This window comes from Indicator indicator, chromosome 15, assembly GCF_027791375.1.
Source record: "Indicator indicator isolate 239-I01 chromosome 15, UM_Iind_1.1, whole genome shotgun sequence".
Taxonomy (NCBI): domain Eukaryota; kingdom Metazoa; phylum Chordata; class Aves; order Piciformes; family Indicatoridae; genus Indicator; species Indicator indicator.
Genome location: NC_072024.1, coordinates 22,323,034 through 22,335,595, shown reverse-complemented (window position 1 = coordinate 22,335,595; position 12,562 = coordinate 22,323,034). Strand labels below are relative to the sequence as shown.

General features: G+C 46.7%; 1 protein-coding gene across 1 annotated transcript; it reads right to left on the bottom strand.

The window, feature by feature from the left end:
* Positions 1 to 1,673: 1,673 nt before the first annotated feature.
* Positions 1,674 to 10,784, bottom strand: CNBP (CCHC-type zinc finger nucleic acid binding protein). The gene is made up of 5 exons (XM_054387616.1): positions 10,674 to 10,784; positions 4,290 to 4,409; positions 3,986 to 4,078; positions 3,600 to 3,798; positions 1,674 to 2,719 (listed from the first exon to the last, which is right to left on the bottom strand). The coding sequence occupies exons 2-5, from the start codon at positions 4,390 to 4,392 to the stop codon at positions 2,602 to 2,604; spliced, it is 513 nt and encodes a 170-aa protein (XP_054243591.1). The 5' UTR covers positions 4,393 to 4,409; positions 10,674 to 10,784; the 3' UTR covers positions 1,674 to 2,601.
* Between the last annotated feature and the right edge of the window lie 1,778 nt (positions 10,785 to 12,562).

The window sequence follows — 12,562 nt, the reverse complement described above, 5'->3', positions numbered from 1 at the left end:
TCCAATGCCTATCTACCCTCACTGTTATAAATTTCTGCCTAACCTTCAGTCTCAATCACCCCTTTTCCAGCTCAAAGCCATTGCCCCTTGTCCTGTCACTACAGGCTTTTGTAACAAGTTTCTCCCCAGTTCTCCTGTAGTCCCTTCAGGTGCTGGAAGGCTGCTCTAAGGTCTCCCTAGAGCCTTCTCTTCTCCAGGCTGAACTGCCTCAACTCTCTCAGCCTGTTCCCCATAAAGGGAGGTACTCCAGCCCTTCGAGATTTTGGGGGAGAACTAAAGCACCTAATGTGTTACGAAAAAAAGGAACTCCTACCAATAGTCCATTTCCTTCAATGGCTGCAGCTCCAGCCTTCATAAAACTTGTTCAAATCAGCTGTTGCTAAACAGCTGATCCAGGCTCCAGCCATCTTGTACTTTTTCATCAGGAATCCTTCTCCTTGAGCTATAGCTCAAGCTTCTCCACAGGCTTTGAACCTCAAACCCAGCCTGAAAATTTTGCTTGTCACAACATATTTCTTTTATTAAAGACCTCTAGATTGTGTTTTGCAGTGAGCTGCCAAAGCAGCCAATGTGATCAGAGTTCACATGATGTGACATGGTAGCTACAACTATCAATTCTCTTGGACATACATTTTAGGCATGAGATTTCCTGGAAGGTGAAGATTATCAGGTAATGCACCTGCTTTTACAGTTCCAAGAACTCCCAGGTAAGATTCCTCACTGGGATCTTCCAGTTCACAAAGCAAGGAGCTCTCACCGCACCTAAGACGCTGTATCTGCCTCCTAGAGCATTATTGGACAACGGCATCACATTTAACAGCCTTGCTTCCAAAATAACTGGAAATTTTAATGGGATGCTGACTGGTTAATTGTAACAAACCTTGGAGACAAGCAACAGTGCCAAGTCAGTTTTACCCTGGCCTAGCTGCAGATCCAGGCACAAGCATCCCAACATCACAGGCAATCTTTTCACCCCTACAGCACAGCCAGCCTATGAAGAACACTTTAAGATTGGAGAGCAAGGGAAGCCTTTGGTGTATGAAGATGCAAACTCAGAAGTGACTGCAGTGCCCTAGCCCTGATCGTAAGTGGAGAGAATGCCCAAAATCTGTTAGAGGTCCTGAGGACAGCCAAAGCCCAGCTGGAACTGTTAGCTCCCATTAACAGCACATGTTAACAGCTGCACCTTAGTGAAGCACTGAGCAGACAAGAACTGCCCTTTTCTTGCTCATGCAGACATTCTGACCCAAGTGCATGCACTCAAGGGCAGTCAACTCCCTTTCTATGTAACTCTGTAACCATTTTAACCCAGGTAATCAACAGAGTAGAATCTATGGGAAATGTTACTGGGATGTTTTAAATGCGAGTTCTTAGCCTACTGACACCTGGTAAAGGCTGAAGCACTGCTAACAAACCATTAAACTACTCCAGGTTTGGAGCTCCCTGTACCTCCAGCAAGTTCTGGACCTTCTTCAATGACTTCTAAAGAAATGCCTTAACTGCACCAGCACAGATGAAACAAGCCCAGTCTGAGATCATACAATCCACTCACATAAGCACATGCAGATACACACAGCCTGAAAGAGCTGCATACATCACAGAGTGCGGTGCCACTGGATGGAAATTCAGAAAGCACAAAAGAAAAGTCCAAACTAAACTTTTTAACACCTCCACATACCCCTTTTTAATATGTTATTTTGCAACGTGTACATGAAAACCAAAAATAAACAAAAAGGAACTTTAGCCAAACTCCCCTTCCTCCTCCAGCTTTATTGATAGTTTAAAATTACATTTTTCTATGTTCTAGGACTTCAATTGCTTTTACCATCTTACTTTAAAAACCGATTACCAAGCAAATGAAACTCAGTTGTCTAAGTGATATAGTATACAAAAATAACATCTTGATTTCTGTGAAAATGCATTTATTTGCAACTCCTGAATAGCTCCAAATTGTATATGCTATGAGCACTGATGTCTGGGTTTCAGATTGACTTTGAGATAGTTATTCCAAAGTTTCCCGTTACGTTCTGTATCTCCAACATGAACATTCATTGACTGAATTACTGTTTAAGTTTCTGATTTCTCTCTCTCTCTCGTGGCCATTAACAGGCATGTGCATCTTGTGTGTTTACTCCCACTTAGCTATATGCTCTAGGTAGGGCCTGATATAGATATTGGTGTTAACAGCTACTGAGGTCAGACAATCCAAGGCCATAGTAATAAAATTAAAGTTATGAGGAAGTTTAGACACTTCCAGAATTTCTTTCCTCCTGCATAGGATCACTTCCATGTAACCCAGAGAGGTTTTTGCTGGTCTGACTCAACTCTTCCCACTCATCAATCCCTATTCACCAGTGGCACGGAAAGGGGGTTCTTTAACAAAGCATTATACATAACACCTCTACCAAACTAAACATAAACATTTTTTGTAGTTAAATGCAGAAAGTTGATTTTTCCACCCCTTTCCTCCTTTTACACGGCAAGTAAAGCTCACTGGCCTGGGAGTAGCCTCTATCTGCCAACCTTTGGCCAGTGAAGAGGATTCAGAGAAAAATAATACAACCATCAATCAGAAAAAGGAGGGGCGACAAAGGAAGATAATTAGGCTGTAGCTTCAATTGTGCATTCCCGTGCAAGGTGCCCTGACTCGCCGCAGCGATAGCAGTTGACTTCACTGGTCTTGCTGCAGTTGATGGCTACGTGGCCAGTTTCACCACACCTGGAGAAAAAAAAAAAACAAACCAGATTTGAGTCAAAACCATCCCCAGCTTACACAGAAATGGGGTCCTGTTCTGTTAAATGCATTACCTGCTTAACTTTCATCCAACACTAGCTCTGGATTCAAGACTTCTGCTTCACTCTCCCAGAATTCCGTGACATAAGGCACATTTGTCTTCAGAGCCAGGAACTGTTCCCTCACTATCAACTCACATTTATCTCCCTGTATGCCAAAACCAGAGTACATCACGCAAGTGATGTTTTTTCCCTTCTGTGCCAGGTTTTGCCTGCTCCAAAACTTCTGTCTGCAGTTCATTGTTTTGAGAGTAATTTCTTTGAAGTCAAAGGCACCATGTTCTCCCTCCTTCCTTCACAGGAGGGAGTCTTGGTGGGGGTGAGGAATGTGTTGTTTCTGCTATCTGCCTGCATTCAAAAACCAGACAGGATTTTGAAGCTGGAATTTCAGTATGATTTGACAGCTCTTCCTATAACCAAGACATCTGAAGAATACTCTTGCTGGGGATGGCTGTGCCAGACAGTTGATTTGTACAGTGGATTTTGTTAGTTCCAGCTTAAGACCCAGAGTACCCAGCTCTAGTTGAAGTTTGTGCTGTAAGCAAGTACTTCATATCATCTTCTGCAAAGGGACAACAACAGCCCTTTCTCCCACACAGCTTAAGTAATTTAACATCTACACTGTTCTGGCCTTGTAGAGACATATGATTTTGCTAAGCACTGTTTTAGCTTTGACCACCACTACATAACTGTTCAAAGAGCCAAGCTAGCTGGTGAAATTTAAGCTTCACGTCCCACCAAAATAAGATCCAGAATGCCTCTATCACTTCAGGTACACTTCGCAGTTGTGTCTCAGTAGTTCTTACCTATAGCATTTCACTTTGGTGCAGTCTTTTTGAATGTGTCCAAACTCTCCACAAGAATAGCACTTCTGCTCATCTGCGTGGTCACAGTCCCGAGCCAGGTGGCCGGGTTTGCCACAGTTGTAGCAGCACTGCTCTCTCTCTCTCTTGGGCTCCTTGCAGTCCTTCGCAATGTGGCCACTTCTACCGCAGTTATAGCAGGCTTCCACAATAAGAAAAACATACCAAACAAGACTATAAAACCTTGGTAGAGGGAGGGGCAGCATGCTTCTAGTGAGGGTGCCTACAGCTCCTTTCCAGGCAGTTACACTAAGGGTACCAGAGCCTTCCTTCCAAGCACAAATCTGTGAGCATGTGATTGAAGAGATAGAATATTTAGTGATACTTACCATCCTCCTGGAGATCACAGTCCTTGGCAAGGTGGCCAGACTCACCACAGCGGTAACAGATGTCCGGGAGAGGCGAGGACATGAACTGGAAGCCTGCTTGAAGTGAGTAACAGGAGGAAAAAAATCTTAAGTAAAAATTTACTTTGAAGAGTTAATCAAATTCAGTCTTAAGAGGCCGGGGCAAAATTCTTATGCAGAGGTTAAGAACCAGCCCATTTGTGTCCTAACTTCTTCAGAATCCCAAAGCAAGTCTACTAGAGATCTTGCTACACAAACAAACCCCCAAGCCACACTGATCACCCACCTCTGCCACGGCTTCTCATCCCACGACCACGGCCAATTCCAGTTGGGCATTCCCGAGCCCAGTGGCCAGTACGTCCACACTTGAAGCATTCATTGCTGCTCATGGCTGCAGATTACCTGCCTGAGAAAGAAAAGACATTTTTAGAACACCTTCTGTTCTTTAAACCAAATTCTACATGAAAATAAGAGGTTATATGGCCTCTCAAAGGCAATGAAAACCGAGCAGGACTTGTGGCTAATTCAGTACTTCCACAGTATTTGATCATGACTACTAAAGTCACTCTAGGAAATAAAGTTTGTCTCTGCTTTGTTGGAGTAAAGCAGCTTTGAACAGCAGTGCAGTACCTATTATCCCCACTAGTTTCAAACACAGACTTCCAAAACTTACAACATGCTTAAGGAGCAGGAAAAAGAGAGACCACATCCTAACTGCTGTCTCACCAGCCTTACTGATCGAGCAAAATTAATGCACCTTCGTGCTTTCAGAGTTCAACTCAAAAGCCAGCTATTTATGTCTACAAATTCTTTTTTTCCTGGTAGTTATGCTTTCTCTTGAAGTGTCTAGCTGGCAGCTACTACAATGACTGGCTAATCAAACTTCATCCTGGAACCCAGTTTTAAGAACAGGCAGCAGTAAACCTGAATCCTAAAGAGCATATTTGCTTAACATTCACAAACTACATTATTTCATAACCTAAACTGCAGTTAAACTTCTGAGAAAAAAAAATGCAGCTCCAATACATTAACCTATAACTCAGGATGCAAACTTCACTCCCAGGTTTGCATGAAAAGCAAAGACATTTAGTTTCTTTAAAAGACACCAGACACTTGCCAGATATGTAGGAAGGCTAACTTGGAAAACATCCTTAGAATGTGAGGGAAACATCAGCTAGGAATGGCTGCCTCAGACAGTGCAAAGCACTTCTTTTGCCCTTATTGGGGAGTGGAGGTATGCATTTCATTGAGCAGAAAGTCATCAGCCTGCCTCAGCCTACAGAAGCAGTGGTTAGGATAGATTAGGTGAGACAGTCTGCATCACACTGTCATCTCTCCTAAGGTCTAGAAGTTATGCCAGACTTCCAGAACTAGAAAGAAAGAAGGTTTTTTAAAAAAATCCCATTTAAAATGCTGAAGTCTGCCTCAAGGGAAGTTTAAATTATGCTAATTTAGAATATGCATTCCCAGCTTTGTTTTGATGAAGCCTCCTTCATACACTCTGCCAACTCATTCTTAACCCAAAACCAGAATGACCCCCCAATGCATTTGGTCAGTTTACCTGACACACCCCCCAGCTTTGATGATCCATTTCTAAGCTTATAGTTAGTTACAGAATGCTTCCCTCTCCTCCACATCATCCAGCATTCCAGATCTACAAGAAGGTTCATGAATTGTGTCTTCACTACAGAAGCAGTAAGAAGAACACACGACCTCAAGAAGGAATCACAATTAGCATCCTGACATTTAGGTCTTAAATGGAGAGCATGTATCTAAACATGAATGTTTAGATGTCAAATTAACATACTGTGGCTTTTAAGCCTCTTCACCCCCTATCACCTTCAGTATTAGAAGTGACCATCCATCCTTCCAGCCATAGTAGAAGCCTGGGAACTTAAAAGTACAAAACACAAACTTTAGTAAGCTACTTCTGCAATTGCAAATCTACTTTCCAGCTGGACCAGATGATGGCATTTGCTCTAAAGTTCTGCAATGAAAGGATGCAATAAAATCTTAAAATAGATGTTAGCAAGAATAAAACAACTGGTTGCCTGAGTGATTCAGAGAGGTATTTGGATTTTACACATGACCCAGTCTTCTCTCTGCTCTCAGCACTCCAAGACTTCAAACTGGCTTATTAGGACACCCAAGGGTGGAGGAGCTGTTTGGTGGCAGCAGCTGGCACTGTGCCATTGTTTATGCCCATTTTCATAGCAACCATGTTGACACTGCAGAAGAGTCAAAACACAAGCAAAGCCAACTGCAGGAGCTGGGCTCAAGCACAATAGTTGATACTGCTTTTAATTCCACAAGGCACAAGATGGAGGTCTCTCAATTATATACCAAGACACCTTCTGCATTCAACTTGCAACTCCCTCAAGTCTTCACAGTGAAACATTACAGAACAGAAACAAATCTGCTAAAGAGCAAAATAGCACACCAGCAGGTGGAAGAGAACTGCAACACACCTTTATAGATAGTAAGAACCACCAGACTTCCATTCCAAACCATGAACTGGAGACTACAGCATGATGGGACAGGATTGATTACTGGCAGTTATCCATATGAGAAATCTAACAGAACCAGTTAGGTTAACATACGGTAAAAGAAATGTTTAATAGGTAAGCTAGACCTGCTTTAGATGCACAGTGGAGAAACTTTTATATTAAGGTGAGTCTTTCAGTCCTGTCAACCTGGCAGTCAGGGTAACCGTGTGTGATGGGCAAAAGCTCACTACTCACTGCCCCTAAGCAATCTCATAGGAGAAGTCTTACACCAAAATTGCTTCCTTTTTTAACTGCTCTTTCATGAAGAAAACCTTCAAGTTCTTCTACTGGTATACAGCAAATTGGCAGAGTAGGATTACACAAGTGAAACAATGATCTCTGCACAACCATCCTTAAAGACTATTTGAAGGATGCATTAGAAAAGCTTTATCTTTCAGAGGCCCCCTTTTCCCCTGAACTCAGAGATATGTGGCTACAGCTGTCCTAGAAGCACGATCACAGAGCATGCTGTCCCATCTTCAGATACATAAAGTACATGAAAGTATCAAACAGTGTGCCTGGAATTTCTCTTCACCAGTATTTTAATATTTAACTTCCACATTCTTCCTGTAAAGGGTCTGACACCTAACTGAAGTTCATCAGCTAGAGGTGGATGTAACTGACACTAGTTTTACTTGCCCCACATAGGAAAAAATTTCCCACTGGTGTAAACTGTTTTAAGAACTGATACAAGGGTTTAGCTTTCAGATAATGCCACCTCTAAGGAACAATATCCAGAAAAGGCTGTTTTACAAGACAATTCCTTAAATGGACAGCCTCCAAGCAGTCTGAACACCATTACAGCTTTCAGTTACTTTAAAGAGTAAAAAACCCAAAATAATTAGACAGTAGAATCAACCAAGTCTAAACCCTCCTCTATTAGCCAATACTCCTCCACTTTGTCATCACAGGCAAGTCTCCAGCAGTACCTTTTATCTATCAAGGCCACCTGAAGTAAGCCTTCTGCAAAGAGGCCACTTGTTTAAGTCTTCTTGAAGAGTTTCCACTCAGCCAAATCTATCAGCATTTTCCAGAGCTCAAAGGTTTTACGTGAAGCAGCTTGTCCCTGCCTCCCCCATCTTCACATCCCAGAACTAGTATTTTACCTTGCCAGGACAGGAAAAGTAATGGAAAACAAATTACAACTCTGCCCTCATCCAGCATTTCTGAGCCAGGTCAAACTCTTCGAGACACACTAAGCCATTGTGTCAGAAACTAGATTCAAAACTTGAACAAGTCAGTCTAGTTATTCCTTCTACACAGCTCCCAAACTGCAGAGTGAAGCTGAAATCAGTCACCTTGCAACTATTCAGCAAAACATCATTACGAATGAATTTTAGACTTTGTTCTGTGTGATGGCCCTACAGCTAAAGATTACGGGCTGAGAACAGCTCAAAGATCCAAGCGCGAGGTGCCCCTAGAGTGGTTTCCTGCCAGGTCTAAAGCTTTTTTGAGTGCAACTTTAGCACCAGACTTCAAGGTAACAAAGTTACTTTGAGTCTTTTAGTGGTAAGGGAAACTTTGAAGTGTCTCCTATTGAACGTGCAGTGGAAGATCACGCATTTCACGGCTTTACACTTAACAGGCATTCAAAACTTTTAGCGTTCATGCTACTTATCTCCACTCTTTACACACAAGTTTTAACAACATCCCAGTCTGTTTTAGTAATCCACCTAGGCCTGATGATGCAAAGAACTACCACTAAGCACCACTGTAATGCTCCTTATTTATGACTTTTCACCTAGATGCCCTTCAGGAAAGGTATTTAACAAACAAGTGTAACTAACCTGGGCTCCTCAAGGTATAAAGGAAGCTGAGCTTCAACCTCCAAGACTACTCACAACTGGCTACTAGCAGTTTTAAAACGCAACAGCTCAATGGAACAGGGCCAATCAGGGCCAATCATGCTTGCTCTGTATACCCGGTGCTTCTTTTGATCTAAAGATATGACTTCCATTCAGCACTAGTAGGACTTCACTCCTTCAATCAAAGGGCAGACTAGAAAAAAAAACACTGCTAAAGCCAGCATATATAAGAGCTCTTGAGCAAAAGTTGAGAAATGAGCAGTTTTTCCAGGCTGTTGGTGACCAACCTACAACACCACACCTGAATTTAAAAAGCCAGCCCAAACATGGCATAATCCCTCTGTAACAGGAAGTACAACTCTGCTTTCCTGCAAGACAATAACACGGAAAGGCAGAAACAGCAGCTAACAGAAGTGCTAGGATTTTGTTCCAAAAGAAAAGTCACACTATTAGTCATTTAAAGAGAAATGCTACCTATGAGGAGGAGCTTTCATTTCCCAAGATGTTTTAAGAATTTCTGAACACAGGATCTGACCGGCAGCAAAGCTACTAAGCTGATCGATTTTCCACATCTGAATCCATGCTTCAATCTCTGGCTTTTGTCCTCACTAGAAAAAGATACAAAATTAAGTATTCCAAGCCTACGATAAAAGCAGCTCCAGTCTGAAAGGAAGCAGTTTGAGACTTCAAGAAAAGCTGTAAGAGTGGAAAGCCCGAGCCCTGTGGTCCATCCGGGTCTCCTCAATACATTCCACAGCCAAGCTGCTCCAAGAATGCTGAACATCAACTGAACTTAGGAACTTAAATTCCTACTGGGGGGCCAAAAGCCAGATCAAAAAGATACCATGACTTCAACTAGACGAGCATAGCTCTTTAATAGCTTTGTTTACACAATCAGAAGGAGAGCAGAAGTTCATTGAAAAAGTGACTGGCATTTTTTGCCTATCAATGCTAGTTAAAGGAAACAGAATTACCTACCAAATACGTACATTCTACCATCTGCGCTTTTATTTTTTTTGTTACCTGTATAAAACTTTAAACTTACACTAAACATCATCAGCAACGTGGCTTTTTAACCTAAAATTCGGTCCAGACATTAACAAATCCAGTTTAAGACCGGGTAGCCTGCATCTCAAAAGGCAAGTGAACTCATTTAATCTCTTCAATTTTCAGAATAGACGCAGCATTGCTTCTCTAGGTGAGGAAGAAAACACACGAAGCCACCCTAATACTGCATAACAGAGGGACCTTAAGTGCTACAATTAAAATAAAGCTCACTATTAACTTTACTAATTCCTTACAATTCTTGATACTAAATGACTAACAGTGGTCACTTGAGAACTGTCTGACAGGAACTTAAATAAAAGGCTGCTCCACTAATCCGTGATCTGTAGATGTCATAGGCTCTTTTTCCTATCCATTTATAGGTCACACTTGGATTTCGAGCAGGCCACCATGATTGTGGTCGGAGACAAATAGTTGCAACACCTCGACCCTCTGCTCTCCGGCAGCGCCTCACACGTGGGGAGCCGCGTGGTGCGCCCAGGCCCCGCCAGCTTCCCCGCTCGGTCACAACCGGGAGTTTAGCAAAGGTTAAAAAAAAAAAAATGAAGACGGAAAAAAAATAGTAACAACAACAGGCAGAGATTTTACTTCAACGCGCTTCCACCCAGTTCTCGCTCTCACCAGATCGCCTCCTCCCCAACTTGCCGCGGCCATTCACCCCCAAGAGAAGTTAAGCTCCAGCCCGCACACGGAGACCGGAGTAGGCTCCTTACCCCTCCTCACACGGCCAGGCAGGCCACGTGAAGCGTTACCCCGACCACCACACCGCCCCAGCGCCGCGGGCCTCGCCAGCGGGACACGGCACGGCGCCGCTGCCAGCCAACAGGCCGAGCACCCCCACCTTCCCCTGGGCTCCGAGGAAGACCGCTCCTGGGCAGCGCCCGGCCTGACCGAGCGGCCCGGAATAACCTACCCCGGCCCCAACGCCCGAGCCTCCCTTCCCCCCGAGCAACGCAGGCTCCCTGTGCGCCTCCCGGAACCCGCCAGAGCCTGACTCACCCGCCGCCTCCGCCCGCCCTCGTACGGCCCGCGGCGCCCCACTTCACCCTCAGCAACCTCCATCCACCTCTTTATGCCCTTCCCCGGGTACTCGGGCCGGGGAATCACGTCTGAGCGCCAGCGGGCCGGTCGGCGCCACTTTCCCGCGCACTAGGCCGGAGTACGCCAGCGCCATCATCCCTCCGCGCTCTGCCTCCACTTCCCACCTACTGCCTCGGCAGCTCCTCTCGCCCCCGAGGTTGCCCCGGCAGTTACCTGCGGACTCTCAAACCCGCTGTGGCCGTAGTCCGCCCGGATAACTGCAGGCCCCACTAGCTCCGACTCTGCGCGCCTGCTCCGACTCCCTTCTGGCTGCGCCACACGCGGTTTGCACACGGCCCCACGCGCTCTCCCCCTCCGGATCACCCAGCCCCTCCCCGCTACTCTGCGCACGGCTCACTGAAGTCCACCTCTTAGCCAATAGGCGCAAACCGCTTTTGTAGCTGGCCAATCAGAGCTGCGGACAGTGACATCCAACCAGCGCAGCGGAAAGGTGGGAGCTGTCTCGCCCACCGGGCCGGGCCCGCTCGCTGGGCGGGCGGTGCGAGGGGCGGCAGTGGCGGGGACGTGCTAGTCTAGGGTTGGGGGGCAGGGACGGTGGCTGGAGGCTGCGGAACAGAGGGGCTGCAGGAGAGAGCGGCTGCTGTCAGGTTCTGTAGCACCTCCCTGCTCTTGGCGCCGTGACTCACCACCCAGGCAGCTCCGGCTTCCTCCCTGCGCTGCCCCCTCCCCCATGCCGGCCGCCCCGGCGCCCGCCTGACGCCTCAGGCGAGAGGGGACGTCGGGCTGTCCCCGTGATGCGGCCGGACGCGGCGGCGGGGGAGGAGAGCTTCGCGAAACGGCGTGTCTGAGCCGCCAGCTTTCCGCCTCCCCTTCGCCCCGACTCCGTCAGTCGGGTGGAAATCCCGCAGTGGAGAAGACGGGCGGGAGGGCTGCTGCCGCATTGGGAGAAGGAGCTCAGCCTCACGCAGAATCAAATGGGATAGGCTTACCGGCGGGAGCGGCGCGAGGATCTGCCTGCGCGCCTTCCCGCCCGTCAGTACGCCGCCTGCTCCCGCGCAGCCTCCTCCATCTGAGGAGATGAGTTTAGGCCCCGTAGGCCCAGGTCTTACGTCCCGCCTCTGCTTCTCACGCCGAAGCGGACACCCGACATGCCCCTGGCCTCGGGTTTGTCTCTCGGTACGTCAGGTATCTCCGCACGCCGCAGCTAGACTTGCACTCGTCCCCCATCCCTGATTGCCCCCCTTCCTCCACCGACGCCGGGGCTTTCTCAGCCCCTTCCCGCTTGACGCCGCTGCCCGGCCGGCGACACTAATAAAGGCCGTCGGTACCGTGCTACGGCTCTCGGCACAGCTCGGAAGCGCTGTGCCGGCTGCCGGGACAGCCGTAAGGCGCCAAAGCTGGGCGCTGAGGAGAGGATGGCAACTGGCACCTGGGCAGGGGCATGGAGTCCGCGCTTAAGGCCCATGGCGGCGCCTGAGGAGCGGCCGCCATCTTGACAGGAGGCGTTGGCTGCCGGCCTGCCGGTAACACCAGGAAATGGTGGACACGGGGATGGGTCATGGCTGGGGTTTGGTGGTGGCTGTCAGGAGGTAGCCATCGGTTTTTTTACCAGGCTAATGCTGGTGAGGACACTAGGTAATAAGGCTTCTGGTATTTTTCACATGCTACAGCCCAAGGACACAGAAATAAAACGTTTTTTGAATTTGAACAAAATTGGCAATCTGTGTTTTACACAGATTTTTTCTAGTTTAATACTCAGCTATGCGGATTTTACATAATCCCTTTCCCTTTTGCATATAAACTGTATAAATGGATGAGCCCCTAAGTATTGCACCAAACCCACCTCCATGTGAATGTCTTACAGTGTACAGTACACCTGCACTACCCACAGCTGCTGTGTTACAGCCTGGAATGACAGGGGTTGGAAGGGACCTCTGGACATCATCTAGTCCTGCCCCCTCACCAGAGCTGGTTCATCTACAGCAGGTTGCACAGAATGGTATCCTGTTCGTTTTGTTGTTTAAAATTCCAGAGTTTCGACTTTATGTTGAAATGTCGTTCCCTTCCTTCCCATCAGTTACAAAAGCAAGAAATCCCCACCA

What these genes read in the sequence shown, in the direction of transcription:
- CNBP (XM_054387616.1), bottom strand. Translation starts at nt 4,392, where the DNA reads ATGAGCAGCAATGAATGCTTCAAGTGTGGACGTACTGGCCACTGGGCT. An exon ending in CTGTGATCTCCAGGAGGATG is followed by an intron (nt 3,799 to 3,985) that starts GTAAGTATCACT and finishes TTATTGTGGAAG; the next exon opens with CCTGCTATAACTGCGGTAGA. An exon ending in ACCAAAGTGAAATGCTATAG is followed by an intron (nt 2,720 to 3,599) that starts GTAAGAACTACT and finishes TTTTTTCTCCAG; the next exon opens with GTGTGGTGAAACTGGCCACG.